Source organism: Protopterus annectens, chromosome 3.part1 (genome assembly GCF_019279795.1).
Source record: "Protopterus annectens isolate FY-2018-M chromosome 3.part1, PAN1.0, whole genome shotgun sequence".
Classification (NCBI taxonomy): domain Eukaryota; kingdom Metazoa; phylum Chordata; order Ceratodontiformes; family Protopteridae; genus Protopterus; species Protopterus annectens.
In genome coordinates, this window is record NC_056732.1 from 1787680151 (window position 1) to 1787707593 (window position 27443).

The window sequence follows — 27443 nt, forward strand, 5'->3', positions numbered from 1 at the left end:
GAGACATAGGTGCCAAACCAGGGTTTCCCATTCAATTGTCCAAGTTGCACTTGAATTGGATTAGGGAGGAACTCTGCTTCACATGGATGGGGACCCTGTTCCATAGATGGGGTAGACTTTGGGATACATACCTATCTCTCCAGCAGGTCCTATTTATATCGCAGGCAAGGTTTAAGTCTTTAGAAGGGTAATTTTGGTACTGCTTGTTTTGTGGATATGCAGGAGGTCCAGCAGAGTGGGGTCTGACAATGCCCAATTTTGGTACTGCTTGTTTTGTGGATATGCAGGAGGTCCAGCAAAGTGGGGTCTGACAATGCCCTGTATACCAGGCATAGCTCTCCCCTTAAAAGCCTGTATGAGATAGAATACAGGGATAGGGCATTGAGGTGATATGCAAAGGACATATTACTTATGCCCTGTATTCTTTTAGTGAGGAACCTCTGTGGGGATTCCAGTTGTTGGATATGCCTAGTTAGGTACATACCAAAGAGGACATTGTACTCAATGATAGGTCTGATGAATGCCACATAGAGTGAAACTATGACTTCCTTGAACTTAGATGCCATACCTTTGTTTATAAGTTGTGCAACATAGAATGATTTCCTCACCACTGTAGACACATGATGATCAAAGGTTAGATTACTATCTATGTGAGTCCCTAGGTCTCTGACTACTGGGTCAGCCCTAAGGGGTGTGTTGTCAATGTGATAGTCACCGGGGGTGGATGACTTCCCAAAGGATATTATTTTGCATTTCTTGGCATTTAGTTTTAGTCTATGGATCTGACACCAGTTGTTTGTCTGTGTCAGCCCCTCCTGGAGAACATTTGTGTCAGTGTGAGATTCAGTGACAACTCCTAATTTACAGTCATCTGCAAATTTAGTCAGCCAGAGACCACTGACTTCTCAGAAGTAAATGACAAAAAGGAGCGGTCAAAGGGCTGATCCGTGAGGGACTCTACTTGTGACTGGCCTCTTTGTAGAGGTGAGCTCCCCAATTCTAACTTTCTGGGTCCTGTCTGTGAGCCAGTTGGCTATCCACTGGGTGACATATGGGTTACTGCCTAACCTCCTGAGTTTGTCAACAGTGCCAGAGTGGGGTATTGTGTCAAATGCCTTGGCCAGGTCAAGGTAGGCAGTGTGAACGATTTTGCCCTCATCTATTGCTTTGCTGACCTTCTCAAAGAAGTCCACCAGGTTGAGTAGGCATGATCTGCCCTTGACGAAACCAAAGTGGGTTGGGTCCAGTGTCTGGAGGTTTACTATATCTCTGTGGATCGTCTTCATGATAATTCTTTCCATGGCTTTACATATAAGAATAGTGAGACTTATGGGTCTGTAGATGGCCCACCTTTGTGCAGAGGGATGACTGTTGCCTTTCTCCATTCATGAGGCACAAAGTCTGTTTGGAGGCTTCCATTAAATAGTAATTCCAGAGGTCCTGACAGGTCATGTTTCATGCTGTTTAAGAAGGCATCCTGGGATATTGTCTGGGCCCATTGATGCAGTGTTCTTGGTCTTAGAGAGACCATTAAGGATGTGTTCCTAGTGATAGTAGGGGAACTTATATTTGATGATATTTCCTGGGAGAGAGGAGTAAAGTTGCATCTGAATAGGTAGAATTCTGAATAATTCTACAGCAGCAGTACCAAAAGGATGCTAGTTGTCCAATGGGGAAATCCAAAGTTTAGCTTTTTTTTATCACCAGAAAAAGCTTGTACGTGTAACCAGGAGTCCTCATAACAGAACCAGATACAGCAGCCCTAGAACATGCATCAGCACATCAGCTGCATCATAATTACATTATATAGTGTGGTGAGATGCAGTGGCCCTAGAAGATGCATCAGTGCATCATAACTACATTATATAGTATGGTGAGATGCAGTGGCCCCAGAAGATGCATAATCTGCATCATAACTACATTATATATTGTGGTGACATGCAGCAGTCCTAGAAGATGCATCAGCTGCATCATTACCTAGAAGATGCATCAGCTGCATCATAACTACATTATATATTGTGGTGACATGCAACAGTCCTAGAAGATGCATCAGTACATCAGCTGCATCATAACTACATTACATAGAGCGGTGAGCTGCAGTGGCCCTAGAAGATGCATCAGTTGTACTATAACTACATTATATAGTGCGCTGAGATGCAGTGGCCCTAGAACATGCATCAGCAGATCAGCTGCATCATAACTACATTATTTAGAGTGGTGAGATGCAAGAGCCCTAGACGATGCACCAGTACAACAGCTGCATCATAACTATATTATATAGAATGGTGAGATGCAGCAGCCCTAGAAGATGCATCAGCAAATCAGCTGCATCATAACTACATTATATATTGTGGTGACATGCAGCAGTCCTAGAAGATGCATCAGCTGCATCATTACTACATTATATAGTGTGGTGAGATGCATCAGCCCTAGAAGATGCATCAGCTGCATCATAACTACATTATATATTGTGGTGACATGCAGCAGTCCTAGAAGATGCTTCAGTACATCAGCTGCATCATAACTACATTATATAGTGCGGTGAGATGCAGTGGCCCTAGAAAATGCATCAGTTGTACTATAACTACATTCTATAGTGTGGTGAGATGCAGTGGCCCTAGAACATGCATCAGCAGATCAGCTGCATCATAACTTGGGGGAAGGGAAGCTACCTTGCTTACCAGTGGGAGGTGGATTGCATTGAGCTTTGTTTTTTTTTTTTTTTGGTTTCAGCCAGTAAGTAGTAGTTAGTTTATTTGTTGGAGTTTCTCCAGTTTTTTTTCCAGGCCCTGGTATTGGTATAAAACTTTTTCAGCTTCAGACTCCAGCCACAGACTCCAGTAGGGCCAGCAGGCTGAAGAGGCTGCAGAGAGCTGAACTTTTATATTTTTTCTTGTTTGCTTTTTTTTTTTTGTTGCTTTCACATCTGATTACCTAGCAACTGTTGTTTTTTTGACTGTTCTGTTACATTGAAGCTGCTTTTTACTATTTTTAACTTAATGTTGCACTTGGAACTGTTGTTTGTTACTATTTGACTGTATTTGTAGCAAATTCTTTGTGTTTGCTGTAGTAAGCTCATAGCATTTTGATAAAAATGTTTGTTGCTGTACCTGTTTAAAAAAAAAAAAAAAAAAATAAACGCGCTAAGCAGCGTGCTAGCCGATTTAGAGCGATTTAGCGCTGGAGCCACCACTGTTGCACACTAGAGCAGTGCGGTTAAGCAGGGTTTAAACTGTACCTCGGCTAAAGAAAGTCCACCTTCAAATTTTCCCTAAAACTACTGCCTCTATACTAATCAAACTACTCCTGAAACTAAATAAAATAACTATAACTAAAGATCAACCTTACTTGACCCAAGTAGATTATTCTATCTATAAAACCTACAGTACTATCTCCTTATACAGCACTTATGATTAGATAGGCACTCCAAAGATAGAACCCCCTTTCCCCAACCCCCCCACCCCCCATTTTTTCCCTTTTTCGTCTTTTTTAAAGTTTTGTAAAGGATCAGTTGCTAGTTGAGGGATCAGTTGCTAGTGTCCTCCTCTGCTCTGGGGTGAGCTCAGGAAATTGGAGGGGGAAATTCAATGGCTCCCTTTACTCCTCAACAAAAACACACCTAACCCAAAACACAAAAATAACAACAGAAATAAATGCGAGAGCTCTCTAACTCTGGGCTGCAAAGGACCATAGGGGACTCAAGGTTACCACACACACAAAGGAGACCACACTCTACAGATACACTATACAACCTCAAATCATACACATAAACACACACATAAACACACCACAACACATACAAAAAACATACTGCAAAAAGCAGGGCCAATTCAGAAAAACAAGCAGCCACCAAAACAGACACAACCAAAACCCAACACATAGACCTCACAGTCAGAGTGTCAAACAGTCACAGCCAGTGTCAAACAGTCACAACAGTCACAGCCCTACACAAAACACAACAGACCACACACTAGTCAGCACAACCTCAAGACACGACACTGATGTCCCGGCCACAGAGTGTTGTAAGGAGATGGCCGTCACAACCTGCCTGGCACTCCAGGTCTCTCAATGGCATATACACTCAGCAATCTCAGTCTCTCAACACATTAGCGAATATTGACCAGTCATTGTCCACGCTGGTACATTAAAGGACGACATGCACTCATTAGCCAGGGAGAAACGACCATTGAGGAGCTGATTGATTATGACCCCCAGGAATGACCTGACCTTTGAGCACATCCCACCTTCACCATCCATGACTGGGCAATGATGATAGTAGACAGATCATTTAAAAGAATGGTGTAAACACTGGGGAAATCATTGAATAGCCACCAATTGCTGTCTGCCCGGGATCTGATGCTGTCACCCTGAGGGGACGCTGGGGCGATCTGCACCCTGTCACCCCTGGGATTGGGATCATGGCAAAGGCTCTCTGCCACACCCCAAGGCTCAAATTTTAAAGGCACCCCAAATTCTAAAACCTCAAAACCTAAAACTTAAAAAACAAAGCTCAAAAATCTCTATGGTACTCACCAGATGCTGTTCTCTCAAAAAAACAAACAATGAGGCTCCCGAGGCAGTTCTGAGAACATCGAACATCCTGCTGTGTGCTGTGATGTTCCTCAGGCTCCTAGGAGAACCAAGCAAGGAAGCGCTTTCAGGTTCATATCATCAACGCCCCACGATCAAAGGAGGGGGCTGGCAGCGAGGATCAAGGACACTTCACTGGGCGAAGACTGCTGGCAAAGACTGGTGGCAGGGAGGCGACCATTGGGGAGACCATCCAGGTGCAATTAGACTCAGGCAAGACTGCTAAATTAAGGGTCAAATTTTCAAACACAGGGTGCACTCACTCACTTCCTTCAAACAGCTCTCATAGAACTAGGCAAACTAAATGTATCAACAAATCACACTGCTACATCTCAATTGTCCTTACTCCTAATATAGACTGAACTGGGACCAAGCCCACACACTTAAGCTAGCCCAAAAAAGTTCAGGAAAAATGGAACCTCAAATGCCATGGACACCCCTCCCACCATCCCACCAACAGAGATATCACTCTTGATCACTCACACACACACATGGGAGCAATAATTCCAGTAACCGAAGTACAAGGAGCATCACAGATCACGACTAATCTGGATCTCAGCCTTCCCCCCCCCCATCCACTAAAAGAAATACCCAAAAAAGAAAAAGAAAAAGCTAAAAGCTAGCTTCTAAGAACTAGTGTGGTCTCCAAGACTTAAACCAAGCCCAGAGAAAACAATACTTCAAGAAAACAATACCTGGCACACTATTCTAGTGCCTTCTCCCAGCACAGCACCCCAAAGCAAAAAAAAGCAAAACAAAGACCAAAATTAAAAAAGACTTTGTACTCAAAGGTGGGCGCTAGTCATGGTGGAACAAAGAGCCAAACAAAAAGGACAACAAAAGGAGGAAGCTAATACAAAAAAGAGAGGCAAAGAAATCGGTAAGAGACTTCCTTGGAAAACTAGAAGTAAAAACTAAAAAGTCCTCAAGCTAATTTCCTGAGCAAAAAATTGCTAAGAAAAAATAAAGCTAAATAACAAAAAAGAGGCTCATAAGGCCTAAACTTATAAATTAGAAAAATAGGAGGAAACATAGAACTAGTTCAGAACCCAAGTGAAATGACTGATCCCCAAATCCATCAGAACTATACCAACATAGTGGGTGATGCAAACTCTCCCCTCCTCAGAACCCAAAATCTCTAACATCGCGTGCAGCCCCCAAACATCCCCAAAAACCATGAGTAGAATCAAGTTCTCCAGCATCCCCCTCCAAAGCAATGTATGGCATCCATGGGACCCGAAGGAAAACCCCGCTGTGTGCAGATGAGAGACAAGCTGGAATTAAAAAGGACAGCTGTTTATAGCTGTTTAAGGGTGTCTGGATCATGTGTGGAACTCCAGACTGCAGAAAGGCGCAACTGTCACAGAACTTGACAGCCCATTAGCCATTTGCTTACCTTAAATCACCGCCCATTAGCTTGACACATAAACTCTTGTTTCCAACAAAGACATAGGGACCTCTCAGATCATAATCACATAGGCTTAAATTTTGCTTTGGATCCATGCCTCATTGAATTGGTTGATCGTTTTCAACCTCATTGCCTTTTTGGTTTGGTTTTTGAACAGTCAACAGAGCCCAGCTACGGGAAAAGGAAAGCCATACAATACAGCAATGGTGCGGCTTGGGTAACTCCTATCAGCAATACCCCACTCGGGTAGCATTGAAGGATCAGCTTAAGTAACTGGCCATTGTACACAAGAAAATGATAGGACTGGCTAGTGGAGGGCGGACAACCCAAGCCTTCAGAGCTGCAAGTGGTGTCCCCCAGATAGTCACAAGTGGTGGCCCACCACTCTCAGTCCTGGTGGAGGGTGTTTGGCATGGCATCCACAGGAGGGTTATGAGCGGACAAAGTTTGCAGATGACTGCAAACTAGGTGACTAGAAAACAAACTAACATAGAATACACATAGACACATCTGTTAAATGGGACCTTCAGGCACAGTTTGTGGATAACTGGTAACTGAAGCCAGTATAGCAAAAAATGTTAAATGCCAAAACCATCATATACACAGTTTGGAAAAACAAGGTTACCCCTAGCACAAAAACAGGTCAATCCACTCAGAGCACAGAAAGTTATCAGACCCCTGAGGAGGTTCAGTGCCTAGTCTGTGTCATGATTCTCATGTAAGCAAAGTAGTTAGGGAGTCCCTTCTACATTGCCCACCTTATCATGTAGAAGAGGGAGGTCATAGTCTCCAGGAGGTCATAGTCCATCAGACCAATGATTGAGTACAATGAATCATTCGAGGTACCCATGCCCCGTATCTCTGTATCTGACCCGGAAGACTGGAGATCATCAGAGTTCAAAGGAAAAAAAGTTAAATCAGGAAGAAGGGTCTCGTGTCTGCTGCCAAGGAACCCCGACTATTAGTGAGCCACCTCTTTGCTCAGAGAGGTGACCTTTGCCTAACATACAAGGCCATGTCAACCTAGATTTGATGAATATGTTTCACCATCAAAAATCTAAGATCCATCAGAGCCACACAGAGCCACAAGGGACAAAGAGCAAACCGATATTGGGTTATACTAGTGTGGATGTTCAATAGATTCACAGCCCCTATATGGGGACTGAAAAGAAAATCCCCGGCGGAGCATATGTGAGGCACTTGTTTGGGAGGGCCTGTCTGGATATAACTACATTATTTAGAGTGGTGAGATGCAAGAGCCCTAGACGATGCGCCAGTACAACAGCTGCATCATAACTATATTATATAGAGTGGTGAGATGCAGCAGCCCCAGAAGATGCATCAGCTGTATCAGGTGCATCATAACTACATTATACAGTGTGGTGAGATGAAGCAACCATAGATGATGCATCAGTGCATCAGTTGCATTATAACTACATTATACAGTGTGGTGAGATGAAGCAACCCTAGATGATGCATCAGTGCATCAGTTGCATTATAACTACATTATACAGTGTGGTGAGATGAAGCAGCCCCAGAAGATGCATCAGCTGTATCAGGTGCATCATAACTACATTATACAGTGTGGTGAGATGAAGCAACCCTAGATGATGCATCAGTGCATCAGTTGCATTATAACTACATTATATAGTGTGGTGAGATGCAGCAGCTCCAGAAGATGCATCAGCTGTATCAGGTGCATCATAACTACATTATACAGTGTGGTGAGATGAAGCAACCCTAGATGATGCATCAGTGCATCAGTTGCATTATAACTACATTATATAGTGTGGTGAGATGCAGTGGCCCTAGAAGATGCATAATCTGCATCATAACTATATTATATAGTGTGGTGACACGCAGCAGCCCTAGAAGATGCATCAGTGCATCAGATGCATCATAACTACATTATATACAGAGGTGAGCCACCTGGGAAGTAGAACTGAGCAAGAAGGAGCTGCAATCTTTATTTTCTGACTCAGGCAAGTCAGACAATACTCCCCCTAGTTGACGCAATAGAGCCAGGACATATCTAGCCATATCTGGCTAGTAATTAATGGCCTATAAGCCAGGGTAGCAGAAGTATATACTTTTCCCCTAGTCTGTCCATAGCACAGTTGCCATTGTCAGAGGGAAGAGACTTTGAAGAGGATAAAACCTTGAAGGCTCATCAGTGGACACAGACACTACTGTAGGGTCAGGAGATGGGCACTTATATAAATATTAAAGACCCCTGGGTGCCTTGTAAAAGCAATCTGGCTTTTTACAAGCCAGAGGCAGGCAGTCAGGGGGGTGGGAGGCAGCAGTAAATGTATACAGCATGGCCGCTAACACTGGTGGAACAGCAGAAGGCCTGGCTGAGTCCATCTGCAAACCTCCTAGTATCTCTTCTGTACCTCAGATACTTGAGAACAGTCCCCTTAAAGTTCCATCAGACAGACTACTGTCTCCTCAAAGGATAGTTCCTCAAAGGGAGAGTCAAGAGGTAAGGACTTGTCTTCTTCAGACCCTAGCTCCGAAAGAAAATGAATTTTCAAAGAATAACCAAAGAATTCCTCACCAGAATCCAACTTCCCTGCCAAGATTTAAGAAAGGTACCAGGCATCTTTTCCCTGACTAGGATTTAGAGAATCCCCTATGCTCTTCAGATATGATCAGCCATAGTTAGAATACACAACCGCAGTGGACGCATGAGAGATAGGTTCCATGTCAGCCTCTGATACTGTACCAACATAAGGAAATGGTGTCAGCACCTGACAGTCCTCAGAGTCTACATACATCCTGAAAGAGACATCAGATGTAGTCTGTATAGCAGCAGATTCAGTGCAGGTTTTCTTTGCTTTTTTCTTGAAAGACAGCTGAACCTCAGGGTGGGTGGATTCAGCCATGGTACCCCTTGGTTCAGTAGCTGTAAGAGCTGATTCTGCAGATAAATGGATAAGGATAACAAGCGGCTATGGAGAGCTTTAGGTACAAAAGCTTGAGAGACAGCACATTGGGTATGGTTGTGCATAACACCTAAACAGAAAAGGTGCTTCTCAAGCCTGTTCTTATGGGGAATCTGCCTCTCACACTCACATTTCCCCTCCCTGGGGGGGACATGAGCTGAAATATAACAAGGAAAAAAAAAAAAGAAAAGAAGAAACCACAGTGAGGCACTTATTTGTAAGAGGCTCAGTAGGAACCAGCTCAGTGAATGACATACAGACAAAGTTCTCAATAGGCACTTGGACTGGTACCAATAAAGTTCTGAGGATTGTGTGTCCATATGTCCCCCTTTATACCCCATGCTTGTAGAAGAGCCTACAATTGACATACGATGCTGAGGTGATGTAAAGGCTTGGTATACTGGCCAGACATTACGCTATTCCCAGCAGGATATCCCAAGAGTAAAGAATACTTTAACATTGATAAGGACGGGTATCATATGATTCACATTGAACAGTAGGCAGAAGTCAAATATCAGTGCAGTTATGTTCTTCATTAAGGAAGCTCTAAGATGAGATATTTCAATAGCTTGTATGGTGCATGTTTTTGACTTATTATAATCAGTCAATTTTGACACCTAGACAAATCATTAGGATGATCCTTGAAAACTCCAGTAAGCATCACAATGGTTTAAGGAGTGAGATACTATCTCACTGGTGTTTCTGTGTGTGGGAGGGGGGTAGATAGAGGTATTGACTGCAATTTTAAAAGGAAGTGGTCAGCATTTTATTCTGAATGAATAGTTTTAATAGAAAGGTAGGCAAGAGAAAAGTAGCTCATGTTGTTACAGAAAGCTAGTCTGCTTTTAGAAGAGGGTAGTGATGACTTCTGCAATTGAGAGGGTTATAAAATGGCAGTTACTGTTGGTAATGGATTATAGTGGTTTTGTATTACTGGATAAGTTTAGCGTAATAACAGACAGAGTTCCTTTTCCTACTTATGATTGCTTCTTCCTCTACATCCCAGTATGAATCGTTATTCTGTGGTGATATTTCACCCTGTTAGTGTACCTGTAAGCCATCTCGTATGACTACCTCTTGTCCACCCTATCTTTCACTGCTGCTATTTATCCCTTGCTGTCTTCTCCTTTCCAGGGATTTCACATCCCCAGTTGAATTGCACTGAACTGAATTTAAGCTGCCATGTTTTAGATTATTTTGGTCTTAGCAACTCCCTAACAAATACTTCATATAATTACTGCAGTATTAATGAGTATTTTATTTAGTAAGGCACACTTGCTCATGATACTTTCTTGTATTTGAAATGTAGTTTACAATGCAACGGACTATCAAAGCAAGCAGGCAAAGGAGGAAGTGTGAAGGTTGGTATGTAAAACAGACTCTATATAAATGCTAACTTCTTTTGATGTTCTTTTTTTTTCTTTAAATAATTTTTTTTATTTTCCAAATAATATAATGTTTAACAATACAATCATCAATAAACATGTATTATAAATCTTTATATACACTATGTACAACGGACCTGAACAAAAGAGGGAAAAATAATAAAATATATGAAATTAGTAGCAAAAATGTATGATATTCAATTAATAAAGTATAAAGTTACACATTCATTATTTAGGATTCATTTTTAATGCCTCAATAAGAAACTTTTGATATTCTGTCACAAGCAAATGCAGATATTGATAAAGGAAGCTATACAAGCATTCTTATGGAGTTAAATGCTAGTGAGTTTATTACAGATAATTAGATGTAATCCCAGCAGTTTTTCCCTTTCTCTGTCCTTCATTAAATTTGACAGTAAAATAAAGTATTTGTTTCTCTTCATATTGATGTATATGCAATCCAGTCCCCATACAGATGTACAATAACATTATAAAACCTTTGGTCTCTTCCACACAGGGCATCACAGATGAAATAAAAAGGTATGTAGCTACAATGATCTCTTTCTGTTTTTGTTTCAAACCCTGCCCATTGTAAGTGAAGTAAGTTACAATGTTTCCATTCTTTTACTCAGCATCATGAAAAGACTAGAAGAAGAAGAAAAACAAAACAAAACGAGGAAAGGTGTATTTAATGCTGAACTGGTTTCTGGCAGCCTATGTTTTGCGGTATACAAAGCCCCCCTGCAATATAGAATTTGGAAAGAAATGAGGTCTGTCATCAACCCAGGTAAGAAACAAATCACTTCAGCTACCAACATGTACGATAAAGAAAAAGAACAACCACAGCGTTTATTGAAATCACACTGATGTCTCGGCAATACTGCCTTCAAGGAGTAAATTAATTCTCTCATACCCCTGCCTATAAATACACATCTTAATAAACACACCCCTTTCTAAATTGCACTTAATTAAACAATTAGACAGTAAAAACGCAATCAAGGAATAAAAAATGTCCAATTACATTCTTGGTTAAACCCACATGGAAACAAAGTATTGAATTTTAAAATGTACAAAGATTCTTTATACAAAAGCATGTATTTGATATCATCAATAATATATTTTGAACATTCAATTTTTTTCTAAAACAGTAGCTTGTAACCCTGTCATATCTCAAATCACTGTCATCTACAGATAATTTAATGTGTCTGTCTGTGTGTATAGCAAGGAGGGCCTTATCCCTAAAGGTGAAGATATTAACACCTACATATAATTTTTTACTATTCCATTTTATCTATTAGTGTTTCTTTACCAGGAAAGTCTAACTGGATAAATGGACCCATTTTAGCATGTCTGTGTAGAACAGGCTAAGGCGGAAATATAAAAGTTTGTCCAACAAAATGTGAGCCATCAAGCAGAAGGTGAGTCTGCTTACCATAGGATCATAGGAAGTTACTAGACTATTGGCTCTGAGGCCCTTATAATCCTAGCCAAGAGTTTAGCCCATGTTTGGACAAGTCAGCACCCAAAGCCCCTGTCCAGCAGGTACACAGGTGGAATCCCAGGGGTGTATTTTCTGTTTCCCATCCAGTTATCCAGGTGGCGTTTGAAAATGGATAGTGAGGTACTCTGCTTGATATAGAGAGGGAGTCTATTCCACAGATGGGGGAGTCTCTGGGACACAAATCTGTCCTGCCAACAAGTCGTATTGATGTCACAGACCATGTTGAGGTCACGCATACAAGTTACTCGAGTAGAGCTTGACTTGCAGATATGCAGCAGTCCCATCAAGGCAGGGTCTGAGATTGCTTTGTATGCCAGACAGAGGTCACCTCTGACGAGTCTGTATGAAACTGAGTTGAGGGACAGGGCTTTTAGCCTATCTGTGTAGGGCAGATGTTGAAGCCCTGGATTATTCTGGTGGGAAACCTCTGTGGTTTCTCCAACTACTGCATGTGTTTTGCGAGTTACATGCCAAAGGGGGCATTGTACTCAATAATTGGCCTTATAAGGGAAGAATACAGGGATGTTATGACCCCCTTGTCCCTGGATGACATACCCTTACTTATGAGGTGCACCATATAGAAAGCTTTCCATACAATGGAAGCAACATGGTGGTCAAAATTCACGTCACTATCAACCTGGGTGCCTGAATCCCTCATGACGGATTGTGTGCTTAGGACATTGTTATTAATGTGATAATATGTGGGGACATCACTCTCCCCAAAGGGGATGATGATGCATTTTTTGACATTCAGCTTGAGGCCATGTTTCTGGCACCAGTCATTTGTCTGAGTGAGACCCTCTTACAGGATATCCACATCACTTGGGGAATTGATGACCACACCCAGCTTGCAGTCATCTGTGAACTTGGTCAGCCGTAGCCCACCGGTTTTGGCCTGCACCTCAGAGAAGAATATCCTGAATAACAGAGGTGCCAAGACTGATCCCTAGGGTATGCCACTCATTACTGGTCTACTGCTTGAGGTGGCTTCCCCTATTTTGATTAGGTGGGTTTTATCAGTGAGCCAGTTTGCTACCCATCTGATAACATATGGATTGATACCTAGTTGAGAGAGTTTACCTGCTATGCCCGAGTGGGGAATAGTGTTGAAGGCCTTGGCCAGGTCAAGGTAGGCAGTGCACACCATCTTCCCCTCAGCCATGGCTTTGATGACTGTCTCAAAGAAGTTTACCAGACTTAACAGACATGACTTCCCCATTGACAAAGCCAAACTGTGTGGGGTCGAGTGATGGGAGGTTACCAATGTCCTTGTTAATGAGGTCCATGATAATCCATTCTATAGTCTTGCAGATCAGGATAGTTAGGTTGATTGGTCTATAAGTTCCTGGATCAATGGAAGGTCCACCTTTGTGCATAGAGATGACAGTGGCTGTCCTCAACTCAGCTGGGACATAGCCGATACTCAGGCTTTGTTTGAATATGGTCCCCTAATGGTGCTGCAAGTTCATGCCTGAGTTAATGTAGGATGCAGCCTGGGATTTATCCATTCCCATGGAGGCTGTATTTTTTACATTTGAGAGGGCAGTGATGACCTGTTCCCTAGAGATAAGGGGAGGGGACAGGTATTGGGGATGTCTTGATTTACTAATGGGGGACAGAGCAGTGAACTTTTTACTGAATCTGTCAGCCAATCGATTGACTGTATCTAAAGTATTTGTGCATGTGGTGTCCTTGACCACCAGTTCTGAACAGATCTGGGTGGTTCCTTTGAGAATGTTGACATATGTGAAGAAGGTGCGAAGCCAGATAAATTTTTAGCGCTTTCTTTCACTTTATTGTCAACGTGAACTTCCTCAGAAAACCAGGATGCCTCCCAACATCCTGGTTTTATAGACAAAAACAGGAAATGATGTATAACCCGAATGACAATGTTGAACATTTTTGAAATATTATTGAAAGTGATAATTCTGTTATAGGAGTTATCATTAAGTGAATGTTTATAAATCTGAATAGTTGTGTCACTTGCAGCAGGTTTATACATTTTTTACATTTTTTCATTTCGTCTATTTTATTGGTTATAGATGATAAAAAGATGTTTGAATTTGAACATAAGTGGGAGTGTTCGATTCATTGTGGGAGACATTGGGTGATTCCTGTCCATTTTTACAGAAGACATCAGTGGAAATGTTCCATGGGGTCACCTTCCGTCACCATTTTGATTGTTAGTAACACCTTTCACATTGACATCAACCAACTATGGTTCAAACATGTACGATGTATTAATAGGTTGAGCTGTAATTCATTTTATTTCAGTCAACAGAGTTATATATTTTTTAGTAATGGACACTGGTTCACAATTGTTCATTTTAAATGTTTCGACATTTGGTTAGCATAGATTGATTTTCAATCAAATGCTAAGATCATTTTAGAAATGTTACATTAGATTACATATTTTTTAAAAAAACTTCATATTACATGTATAAAAAATTGTTTAAAAAATGTTCAACATTGTCATTCGGGTTATACATCATTTCCTGTTTTTGTCTATAAAACCAGGATGTTGGGAGGCATCCTGGTTTTCTGAGGAAGTTCACGTTGACAATAAAGTGAAAGAAAGCGCTAAAAATTTATCTGGCTTCGCAGCTTCTTTCTATTTTCTTTACAGTCGCTAACTTTTTGGTTGTTTTAAAGTTCAGTTCGGGGTTCCGAAAGTGAGTTTTCATATGTGAAGAAGGCTTTATAATTGTCTCTAGTAAATGTGGCCAATTTGGACTCAAAGTTGGCTTTAGAGGATTTCACTAGTGCTCTTATCTGCTTAATCAGGCTAAGGAGAGACTGCTTCCAATTGGGCACCTGCTCCTTTTAGGTCCTGGACAGCAATTTCTTTTCCTTTTGTTATATAGTTTATGTATTGCAAATGTCTACCAGACAGGTTTACTCTTCCTTGCGGAGGATGATTTTATCCTGTCAGGTATTCCTGATTCCATGCATCTATGTAAGTGCTCATATAGTATTTTGGTGTAGATTTGGACATTGGTGCCATTTCCATCATGGGGGAGGGGGCTGCAAAGCTGTTTATACCATCCCTCAGCAGGTTGTAATCAGCTTTTGATAAGTTTTTTTGGTTGACCCTAGCTAGAGGGGGGTCAGGGGAGATGCTGACTATGAAAGTGACCACTTTATAGTCCAAGCTTACCATTCTTGTGATAATAACACACGTGGAGACACATTGCCAGGAAAACCTTTTCCATTGCTCTGAAGGAAAATGCTTGCGAGACATAGAAAATCAAAGTAGTTAACTCTAAGAATCAGACGTACCTTGGAATTGAACCAGCGTCTGTACTGGGGAGATGGAAACGAACAGGAAGAAGACTAGCAGCACAGACATTAGTGAATGATTGTGAGGATGCAAAGCATCCATCACATTTACGAAATACTGCTGAATAAGAAAAAGGGGAAAGCTTGAACGTTTTTTGACTCTCTTTAACTTTTGTTGAACCGAAAGACATTTGCCTCACTTCATATCATTAATGTTTGGAAGTACATTGAGGACAGGGGAGAAGGAAAGAAAAAGGTTACTGTAAATAACACAATTTCTGTTCTTAACAGTATTTCTATGAAACGTTTCATGATTAAATTGCATGTTTTATAAAAAATCATTTTTAATTGATCTTGTATGTTATAAAGATACTAAACACATGCCTTTTTTCTTTCTGCTTTTTTAATACTAAGAAATGTATGCATTACAATGCAAAAAGAGAAAAAAGGCTAGACAAATGCATGTTTAAGTTAATAGGCTGTAATCTTGTGTTGTTATTGGGGTGTGGTGTAAAACTGTACAGGTAATTACTTATGTAGATCTGATATATTTTCTCTTACTTTTGCATAGGTGAATGGCTGGATTAAGACACTTAGCTTAATCTAATAAAACAATATAAGTGGAAACAAGTAAATAGGAGAACACTGAATATAATGAATGAAAAGTTTTCCTTTAGCAAAAATGTTTCATCTTGTCATTAGAAGCCTACACCATAGGACCACATTTTTTTCTCTTATGTTTTCCTGGAGACAAGCTGATTATAATGCAATAAAAAGAGACAAAACACTGTTACTTCAAGGCTAAAAATGCATGTTGATTGGAAGCATGCAAGTTGTTTTCCGCATCTGGGAAGAGAATAAAGATAAAAGAAGAAAGACACCAATTAGTGTAAGTAGAAGCACAGGCAATAATGTGCCTTAGCATGGAAATCCTCAACTGTATGTTAATTAAGGCATCTGTTTGTAGTTGTATGGGACAGTTGTTTCTATTAGGGAGTTTCATATATTTATATGTTCACAACAGATTACTAGACTAATGACTTAAGACCCCTTACAAGCGTAGCCATTATTATCCAAATTTTGCCCAGTGTTCGATCCCCAAGGGCTAGAGGATGGCTTAGGTTTGTTCATAGTTCTAGGTTCATAGGTTGGTACTAGGGCCTATACAAGCCTAGCCATAACAACCCCCTGGATATTACTTTCCACAATATTTACTTCCCTGGACCCCTGTCTAGCAGGATGACTGACGTGATCACCGGGGTGAATTTCCTATCTCCCAATCCAATCGTCAAGGTTCCTTTTGAAGAGGGCCAAAAAGGTACTCTGCTTGACATGTATGGGCAGTCTATTCCAGAGTCTGGGGAGTCTGTGGGTCAGGAACCCATCCCTCCAGCATGTTTTGTTCATTGTAATGACAAGGTTTAGATCCCTGGAGCATGTGGCTCTGGGGGATTGGGATTTCTTTAAGTGGAGCATGTCCAACAGCTCAGGGTTTGACATGGCCTTGTATGTTAAGCAGAGATCGCCTGTGAGTAGACGATATGTGACAGAGTATAGCTGGAGTTTTTTTAGACAGTCAGCATAGGGCATCTGCTTTAGGCATGTGAATCTTTTAGTGAGGTATTTTTGCGACCTTTCCAGCTGTTTCAGATGTCTTGTGAGGTACATACCAAATGAAGCATTGTACTCTATAATGAGTCTAAGGAGGGATGACTACAGTGGGACAATGACCTCCTTTTTTCTCGATGAAAAGCCCTTAGTAATGAGGTGTGCCACATAGAAGGATTTCCTGACTGTTGTGGCAATGTGGTTATCGAAGGTGAGACCACTGTTCACCTGTGTCCCTAAGTCTCTCATCACACTTTCAGTGTTTTGTGTAATGCAACCTATGTGGTAATTCATGGGTGCATGCTTTTTCCTAAAGGGGATAACTATACATTTTATGGCATTGAGCTTGAGCCCATGTCTCTGGCACCAAGCATCTGTTTCTTTAAGGCCCTTTTGTAGAATATCCACATCATTTGGGGATTCAGTAATGGCTCCCAGTTTGCAGTCATCTGCAAATTTGTTAGCCAGAGTCCCTTAGTCTTGGCCTATACTTCAGAGAAGTAGATTACAAACAAGAGCGGCCCCAGGACTGAACCCTGAGGTACTCCACTTGTCACTTGCCTTGAGCTGGATTTGGAGTCGACTATTTTTACAGTGTGGTTTCTCTTAGTAAGCCAGTTGGCAACTCATCGAGTGACGTAGGGATTAATGCCCAGCTTAGTAAGTTTATCTGTGATTCCAGAATGAGGGATGGTGTCAAAGGCCTTGGCAAGGTCCAGATAGGCAGTGTGGACTGCCTTACCCTCGTCCACAGCTCTGGAGACTGATTTAAAGAAGTCAGTCAGGTTCAGGAGACAAGATTAGCCCTTCACGAACCCAAACTGGGTGGGGTTTGAAGGTTGCCATTGTCTTTGTTTATATGTTCCATGATAATGCATTCCATAGCCTTGCAGATCAAGCTCATCAGGCTGATGGGATGGTAGTTCTCAGGATCCAAGGTGGACCCCCCTTGTGGAGTGGGATAACTGTAGCTGTACACCACTCAGTGGGCACAAAGCCTGAGGTTAGGCTATGATTAAACATGACACTTAGGTGAGGTGCCAGTTCACTTTGTAGTTTATGTAGTACACAGCCCAGATTGTCGTCTGGTCCCATGGATGCTGTATTGTTAGCTTTGGAGAATGCAGTTTTTACCTGTGTGGCCATGATTACCAGAACTTGGCAATCTTTTGGTATTGAGATGGGCCCTTTAGGGGGTGAGAGGGGGGTGAAGTTGGCACTGAATCGATCTGCTGGGATATTGACAATATTATTGGGATCAGTATATTTAATGCTGTTCTGTTGTAGCCCCGAGCAGATCTGAGCATTGACATAACTATAGAATGCCTTGTGGTTGTCTTTAGAATCTTTGGCAATTTTATTTTCATAACTAGCTTTGGAGGATTTTATGAGGGAGTTTTTTGCAACCTGAGATTTTCCTCTTTTCTGCAACAGTTTCTTCTTTCTGTTGTAAAGTTTGTTTATGGCAGGGGACCACCAGATTGGCTTCTTTTTTTTTGGAGGAGTGTCTTGGTTCTGTTTGGGATGGCACGATTCATGCACGAGAGGATATGCTCATACAGTGCCTTAGTGTAGGATTCAGCAGTCAAACTTTCATTCCCATCTGCATGGGTGTCATGAAGTTTGTCACTTCTGACTTGAGTAGCATGTAGTTGGCATTGGAGAAGTTTTTTACGGAGGTGCCCTTACTGAGGGGTGGGGGTGTGATGTGGATGTCATGGGTGATTAGCTTGTGGTCAGACCTGACCAATGAGGGGGTGACCACTGGTGTGGAGCATCAATCTCCCATGTTGGTAATGACCAGGTCTAGGATATTGGAGTCCCTGGTGGGAATATGGATTAGTTGATCCACGGCATTGGAATTTATGAATTCCAAGAACTGTTGGGCAAAGGTGTTGGTACCCAAGTAGATTTCCCAGTTAATGACAGGGTAGTTGAAATCACCAAGTATTAGGGTCTTTGGTTGTATTTTAATATTTTCCAGGATATTTAGAAAGGTGTAGTGAGAATCTTGGAGCATGGTGGAGGATCTGCAGCAAGCTACAATTTTGATTGCACTCTTACCTAGTGTTAGTTGCACTTGGAGAATTTCAGAAGCATTGTGTTGGTCAACTAGCCTGGAGGTGAGAATATCCTTGGTGAATATGGACACTCCTCCACCTTTAGTGTTTCAGTCCTTGTTTGGTGGCCAAAAAGTGTGTTAAGAGTTGTAGCCTGGTATTGCAGGAGCTCTCTGAAGCCTTGTAACAGGTCTCAGTTACTGCACAGATATTGATGTTCTCCATTTTTAGGAGTGCTTCAAGAGAGTGCATTTTGAGGTTTAGACTTCTAGCATTGAGTAGCATTACCTTCAGATTTTGTATGCTTGTATCTGTTATGGTGGTGATTCTGTCCTTTGAAACATGCCTAAAAAAGACACTATAGAGGTGGTAAGAGCCTTAGCCAGTAACCTGCATACCAGGGGCAACAGATGCAGACCATCTCTTGCGAAGCATCATGGTTTGTCGAGCATGTCAGCCCAGGCAGACAGATACTGGATCCCCTTTGAATGACACCAGAAGCTTAACCAATTGTTGAAGTCAATCATTTTGTCCATATACTGTGGTATCATTCTGGGTGAAGTCAGGATGCTACTCAGGGCTAGGGTCATACCTGCCTGGGTTACATGATCCAAGAGCTCTTCCATGTCTCTTTTCATCTAGTCCAAGGAGGTACATCATAAGTGATTCACTACAACATGGACAATAACAGAGTCGTATTTGTACTTGTTGCGGAGTGACTTGACTGCATGCGTTATGTGGCAGATCCTGGCACCTGACAGGCAGCTGACTGTAATTTTCTCCTTGTTCAGCCTTGTGAGTGGGACATCAGTGTGCCTGACTATTGAGTCGCCTATGACTAAAGTGTTGGATATGTTGTCTTGCCTTAGGGGCTGTTTTGGGTGGCACACTGGTGTTGTGAGCTATGTGTCACTTTGGTTGTGACTGGTGTTCGTTTGCATTTCAGCTTCAGAGGTCCTTGTTACCTGGGCAGGTTAAAGTTAAGGGCCTCCACCTATGTGGGCTTAGTGTTGCTATGTGTGGGTGTTGATGATATGGGTTTTGAAGGGCTATGTGTTGCTTGAGGTGTAGTGCAGGTGGTAACCTACTCCTCTTGAGTGTCTAGTACAATCTTGGCTGGAGAGAGCTTTGCTTCCAGTTTGGCTATGTAAGTGCATCCCTCACAGGTTGTAGTGTTGGGTTGTAGAAGGAGAGGGTTGTCTGTGTACATGAGGCAATTGCTGCATTGCCCCAGTATGCCCAGATTCACCAGGTGGACAGGAGAAATCACCGGAAGCTGTCCCTTGGACTTGCCTGGTTAGGTGCTTCCTTGTATAGTACAAGAGTTATTTTCCCTTACATTTTGGCAAGGTACTTGCAATTGTAGGTTGACAAATGTCTATGACTATTTTTTCATTATTACCAAGGAGAGATGAGTGCTTGTAACAAATTATCCTAGTACTTTTTAGTGAGTTTTAGAGCAAGTGCTAGTCTCAGGGATACAGATTTTAGTGCTACTGCTAATAAATTAGCTAGTTCTAATGGAGAATTTGAAGAGCAGACTTTCTGGCACTGGGAATAGTTTAACCATAGTACTTATGCCAGAAAGTTGAAAGCGATAGAAATCAGCCCAAAATGGCCAATAAAATCACAATTTCAGAGCTGAAACCACTCTTCTAGTGTTAGACAGGCAGTGCAATGTTCCTGCTCCCACTGGTAAGCAGTTGGACTTCCCTCTACCACAGCAAGGTCTGGATAGCTCTGAGCACTGAAACTAAAGTCCTGAAACCAGCAAAGCCTGCTAACTGGACTATTCTAGTTAGGAAAGGTGGGAAAAGAGCAAACAAGATAGATTTTCTTTTTGGTTAAATCAGGCTAAACAATGCAGTTATACAGTAAATAAGCACAGAAAAGGCTAATGAGTGTATAGCCCAAAACAGTAAACTCAATTATAACTTTGGAAAATTAGAACTTAGAAATTTTAAACTTTTTAAAATAAATCAAAGGCAAGTGCACAACTGGAAAGTGACTTACAGGCAGAAATACAGTGAAATTAGCTAGTCTACTTTTTAAAACTTACTGAGAAGTGCAGATAATAAAAACAACCAAAATTAGCAAAAAAAAATAACAATTTAAGAAAAAAGGTATGTGCAGTTAGCACAAAAAGTTTCTCTTTCTTGTTTCTGGTGCTGTGGTAGTCTGATGCCAAACAGGATCTGCTGTTCTAAAACAAGCTCAGACAAGTGCAAACATGCGTATTTATGCCAGAAGGTTGAAAGGGATAGAAATAGGAAATGATGTTCCCTATGTCTTTGAGTATTTTACAAAATGCCTCTGTCCATAAGGGACATGTGCATCACCCCAGGAGTGAATTTATGATTCCTCATCCATTGATCCAAACTGCATTTGAAGTGGGTCAGGGAAGGGGTCTGCTTTACATTTCCCTTTGGGAAAAAACATGTATCCATGAATTACCATATAGGTGGCAGTACACTAAACACAGAAAGTGTGATAAGAGACTTAGGGACACAGGTGGACAGTGGTCTCACCTTTGATAACCACATTGCCACAACAGTCAGGAAATCCTTCTATGTGGCACACCTCATCACGAAGGGCTTTTCATCCAGGAAAAAGGAGGTCATTGTCCCACTGTACTCATCCCTCATTAGACCCATTATAGAATACAACGCCCCATTTGGTATGTACCTCTCAAGACATCTGCAACAACTGGAAAGGCCTCAGAAATACCTCACTAAAAGAATCACAGGCCTAAAGCAGATGCCCTACGCTGACCGCCTTAAAAAACTCCAGCTATACTCTGTCGCATATCGTCTACTCAGAGGCGATCTCTGCTTAACATACAAGGCCATGTCAAACCCAGAGCTATTGGACATGCTACACTTAAAGAAATCCCAATCCCTCAGAGCTACATGCTCCAAGGATCTAAACCTTGTCATCACAATAAACAAAACATGCTGGAGGGATAGGTTCCTGACCCAGAGACTCCCCAGACGCTGGAACAGATTACCCATACATGTCAAGCAGAGTGCCTCTTTGGACCTCTTCAAGAGGAACCTTGATGATTGGATGGGAGAAAGGAAATTCACCCCAGGGATCACATCAGTCACCCTGCTAGACAGGGGTCCAGGAAAGTAAATAATGTGGGAAGAAATAGCCAGGGAATTGTTATGGCTAGGCTTGTATAGGCCCTAGGGCTGATAGCCTAGTACCAACCTATGAACCTATGAATAGGAAGCCTGTTCCAGAGAAGGAGGAATTTCTGAGACACATCTGACTCTCCGGTATGTTTTGTTCATGTCACAGATCCCTAGATCAGGTGACCGTCATGCAGTTTGTCTTGTGAATGTGCAACAATCCCATCATGGCTGGATTTGTGAGTGCCTTGTAGGTTAGGCATAGATAACTCCTTAACAGTCATAGGAGACAGAGTAAAGGGGTAGGGCTTTATGTCATTTAGTCAATCTGCAAAGGCCATGTTATTTACACCCTATAATTTTTTTTTTTATCTCTGAGGCTGCTCCAGCTATTGCAAATGCCTGGTAAGGTACATGTAAAAAGGTGTATTGTACACAATTATTGGTTTGATTAGGGGGCCGAGTACATTGGGATTATAACTTCCATGAATATGGATGCTATGCCCTTACTTATAAGCTATGCCACATAGAAGGACTTTATCAGCACTGTGGACACATGTTGGTCTAAGTGCAGACTAATATCTATCTGTGTACATAGCTCTCTCACCTCTGAGTCCACTCTAGGGGGTATACAATTAATGTTGTAATTTGCAGGGGTATTTGACTTTAAAAAGGGTATGATTATTATTATTTTCTTTTGTTTATTTGTTGTTGTTTTGTTTTTTGCATTTAGTTTTAGGTCATGGCTCTGGCTCCAATCATTTGTATGAGTCAATTTCTTCTGAAGGATATCTACATCATTGTTGGAGTCAGTGATTGCCTGCAATGTGCAGGTGTCAGCAGACTTAGTCAGCCAAAAATCTTCTACATTAGCCTTGACTTCAAAGAACCAAATTCCAAACAAGAGAGGTCTCAACAGTGAGCCCTTTGGCACAGCACTAGTAAATGGCCTCTTGCTGGATCTGGAGTCATGCACTCTAACAACGTGTCCTGTCTATGAGCCATTTGGCTATCCATCTGGTGATGGAGGGACACATGCCCAGTTTTGTGAGTTTATCTGTAATACCTAAGTGGCAAATTGTGTCAAATGTCATAGCCAAGTCAAGGTAGGCAGCATACACCATTTTACCTTCATCCATGGCGCTAGTGACTTACTCAGAGAAGTCCACCCAATTCAATAGGCAAGACCTGCCTTGAGAAAGCTGAACCGGTTAGTTCCAGTGCTTGGAAGCTCCTTATGTTGTTAGACTAGTGAAACCAATAGGTCTGTAATTGCTGAGGTCTGCTGATGGTCCATCTTTGTGCAGAAGGATGACTGTTGCTATCCTCCACTCTACAGGGACAAAGCCAGTCTGGAGGCTATGGTTAAACAGAGATCCTAGTGCACTTGATAGGTCCTGTTTCAAGCTATTTAAGGGTTATCCTGGATATTGTTGGGACCCATCAGAGCCATGTTTTAGCATTAGGGAGTGCAGTGGTGACCTGTTTCATGGTGATAACTGGTAGAGGAATGGTGGAGGGTATTTCTTGGAGTTAGCTAGAGGTGATGGGGAGATGAAATTTGAGCTGAATTTATTGGCTAGCTGATTTGCTATATTTTCTGGCTGAGGCTAGGTAGATACGCTGGATGTCTTTGAGACCGCAAGTGTACCAACGGAGCATGTTAACACGCCCCCACTATCGTCACAGCATCATGTGGGTAGCGTGAAGACGACGATACTAGCTGAAGCACCTTATGGTGCTAGTGGTGAAGCAGAAGGCGTGCGTTTACCAGGTGGATCTTCGTTAACATTAAAAGCAACGGATGAGTTGCCAATAACGGCTAAAAGAATCGTACAACCTATACATAATTTTTTCAACAAACCATTCCAGCTACAACAACCGGAAAGAGTCGTCGAGCAGCGGACAGTATCTAGATCCGTTTCGAGGGGCAGGTTAACAGTGAAAGAAGTGGCAACACTGGATAATAAACGAAAACTTTCTACTTCACCAAAACAAATGAAAATAGCCAGAAAATGAAGGCAGGTATCCTGAATTTATCATCCTTTAATATTGGAACTGGACATTGCTCAGTACTTCGTAGAGGTATGGGATTTATTCCTACAAGTTCTGAGGACATTGTAAATGTATTAACAGATTTAAAAATGTTTGTGAGGAATGTATCCTTAAAACTTATTTTTGGTAATGAAGTAGTGAATGAAAGGGGGGCTGTAAAAGGCGTAGCACATTCATTCCAAATAGTATACCAATATTAATAGCCTTTCATGACTTGTGTGAGTTGGAACTTAGAAATATATACGATGTAAAATTAAGGGGCAATAGTGTTTTTAATCTCACATATACAGAACATGTATCTCTTAAAGAATTAAAAAATGAACCTAGTATAATCATAAAACAAGCAGACAAAGGAGGCTCTGTGGTGATTATGGATAGAACCAAGTATGTAGAATCTGTCCTACTTTTACTTAGGGATGAGGCAGCCTTTAAACTAATATCCAGTTTAGAAGTCAAGAAATATGTATCTTACGTTAATATGTGTATATATGACATTCAATTAGCAGGTGATATTACATTGGATTTATTCCATTTTTTTACTGTGACCAGCCCCATAATACCACAATTATATGGGATTCCCAAGGTGCACAAGAACAAGGAGAATCCACCTATGAGACCTATTGTTTCAGGCAAAGGATGGGTCACGGAGCCTATTTCTTTGTACTTGCAAAAACAACTGCAACCTTTGTTGTCTATTTGTACCACTGTTATTAAGGATACAACAGATTTTTTAATGAAATTAAACAGATGGCAAATTGGCATGAAAGATGTGCTCTGGGAAAATGGGGACATGCATATGGCTGTGTTAGACATAGCCTCACTGTTCACGGTGATTCCTATTGATTATGGTGTAGAGTCAGTACGTGATTTCCTTACACAGTATTCAGGTTTTACATCTAGACATTCTGATAATATTTGTATGTTACTAGATGTAGTGTTGCGGAATAATGTATTTATCTTTAATGACCAACATTATGTGCAGTTAACAGGTGTCGCTATGGGTACTCCCATAGCTAACACATTTGCTAACATAGTCCTATACCAATGGGAAAGGACACATCTATTTAATGATGATGGTTTTATAAATAATGGAATCCAATTTTATCAAAGGTTTGTGGATGACTGCTTCCTTATATGGAAAGGTACCTATGTGGACTTGTTAAATTTCAATAGCTATATAAATAATACAACATCTTTTTTGAACTTCAAGATGGAATGTTCGCAAAGTAATGTTAATTTTTTGGATATAAATTTAAAAGTGAATGATAACAAATTTATTACCACTGTATATAAAAAAGAGGTTTCATCTGGGTGCTATTTGGAAGCGTCAAGTATGCACGCTCCTCACGTCTTTAAAGGCATAGTGAAGGCCCAATTGATAAGGATTAGTAGACTTAATAATACCGAAGAATCCTTTTCAAATCAAATGGACGAGACATGTGGTGATTTTATAGCTAGTGGGTACTCACAGAAGTTAGTAGATAGTATGAGAGATTTAGTTAAGAACAATAGGCTGACAACTTATAAACCCATATTATCACCCGATAGTGGTAATATTAGTAATGAGTTGGAAAATATGAGAGATGATGTTAAATTAAGATTTATAACGTCATATAATATGAAAACACACATAGTTAGAAGGGTTATAAATAAATATTGGAAAATACTTTTAGCACAAGATGATGTAAAAGCAGTAGTAGGGAATACACCTTCATTTGCATATAGGAACAAGAGATCATTGAAGTCGCTTTTATGCTATAAGGATTTCTCACATACCTCCACTTATCAATCTGAAGGAAGAACTAGAGGCACTATATGTTGCTACAATTGTAGTTGTTGCACCGATATAGTGCCAGCTCAAGATGATAATTTATTACATAATAATATATTTAAACACCCCGTCACTAATAAATGTTACAACTTTAATGGGTTAGCAACATGTGCTTCTTGTTACGTTGTTTATATAGCAACTTGTGTAGCATGTTCATCTTTTTATGTGGGGATGACAACAAGAAGGTTGAGGGATCGTATAATTGAACATAAGTCCAACATAAGGAGACAATGTGAAACAAATGCTTTATATAAACATATAAAAGAATGTGGTAATGGACACATGTTCAAGTTCAGAGTTATAGACATGTTGTCTAAAACACTAAGAGGGGGTGATATATGTAATCAACTTGAAGTGAAGGAATATGAGTGGATAGTACGACTGTCAGCGGACACTGAACCTGGATTAAATGCATCTGTGTCAATAAAACCAATTTTAGTAAGGTTGCAGCACATTAGTTTGAAATGATTATTGTTTGGTAACAGGGCCTAGGCCATGTTTTTTAATATTGCTGTAGAAATTTTACGGTAATGAATAAATAATTGTTAATTTTTATATATATTTTATAATTTTAGGTATAAAAAGTAAGGTATGGTTGTTGAGTAGGTGAATTTTGAGTGTTGAGATATAGCATATCTTTTTTATAAGAATATGTGTATATGTATATGTATGTATATATATGTTAGAACTTTGTATTTTACTTAGTAAAAATGTTAGCAAGTGTGTATTAAATGCTGATGTAGCTAATCATATGACCTTGGCTGCAGGTCATGTGATGTGTGGTGGGTGTATTTAAAACTGAAACTAACTGCACCTTGTGTTAATCATTGAAAAAGGGAGTTGTCCCGAAAGCTTTGTGTTGGATAAAGGTGTTCTGTTTTTTAGTCAACTGTGTTCGTGTGTTCTTGATCTTCAGTATACTTGTCAGCAGTGATTACATTTGAGGCTAGGTAATGCCATCTGCAACTAATTCTGCACACTGTTGGGTGTTGCCCTTAAGACTGCCATAACTTTGTTTTTCCAGTATAATTTTTATTAAATTTTTGAAGACAGAAATGACAGAGAAAAAAAAGAAAACCCAAATTAAAAACCTTTTTAGACATACAATGAGATATGGAATATATTTGAAAATAGATGTAATACAAAAGGAAAAAGGGTCAGTATCACATAACATTAATAGAAAAAAAGAATATATTAACATCTTATAACAACATACGTTATTAGTCTATGCAGTAAAAAGTAACTGACCATGTTGTAACTATTCACCAGAAAGCCTATAAGTATCCATCTTAGTAACCAATTGTATATGTCCAAAAAGGAAAATACATCAAGATCCCTTTTAAAATAAAGAGAATAATTATGTACATCTATTTACACCTAAAGACTGACATAACTGAAAAATGCCTTATAGTTATCCTTAGCTTTGGAGGCTAAAGGTTAAACATCATTATTTGAAAATGAACATAGTTTTGTGTTCTGGGTATTTTTTAAAGGGTTTTCATTAAAAGATAGTCTTGTAAAATGTAACATGCTTTTCAATGTTGATAAGTTAAAACTGTATAATGAATCAACCTGCCAAACATCAGCAGTTGCACGTATCACAAAAGCTGGAAATAGACATTTAAATGAAGCTGTAATATAATA

The 27443-nt window shown here is 40.6% G+C and overlaps 1 protein-coding gene across 1 annotated transcript in view; it reads left to right on the forward strand.

Moving 5' to 3' along the window:
* LOC122798672 (nuclear factor 7, ovary-like) overlaps nt 1-27443 on the forward strand; it is a 275562-nt gene that overhangs the window by 153599 nt on the left and 94520 nt on the right. The window contains exons 4-5 of the mRNA XM_044067765.1: nt 10849-10871; nt 10964-11118. Of these exons, the coding sequence (XP_043923700.1) occupies nt 10849-10871; nt 10964-11118 (178 nt within the window). The remainder of the gene's footprint in view (nt 1-10848; nt 10872-10963; nt 11119-27443) is intronic.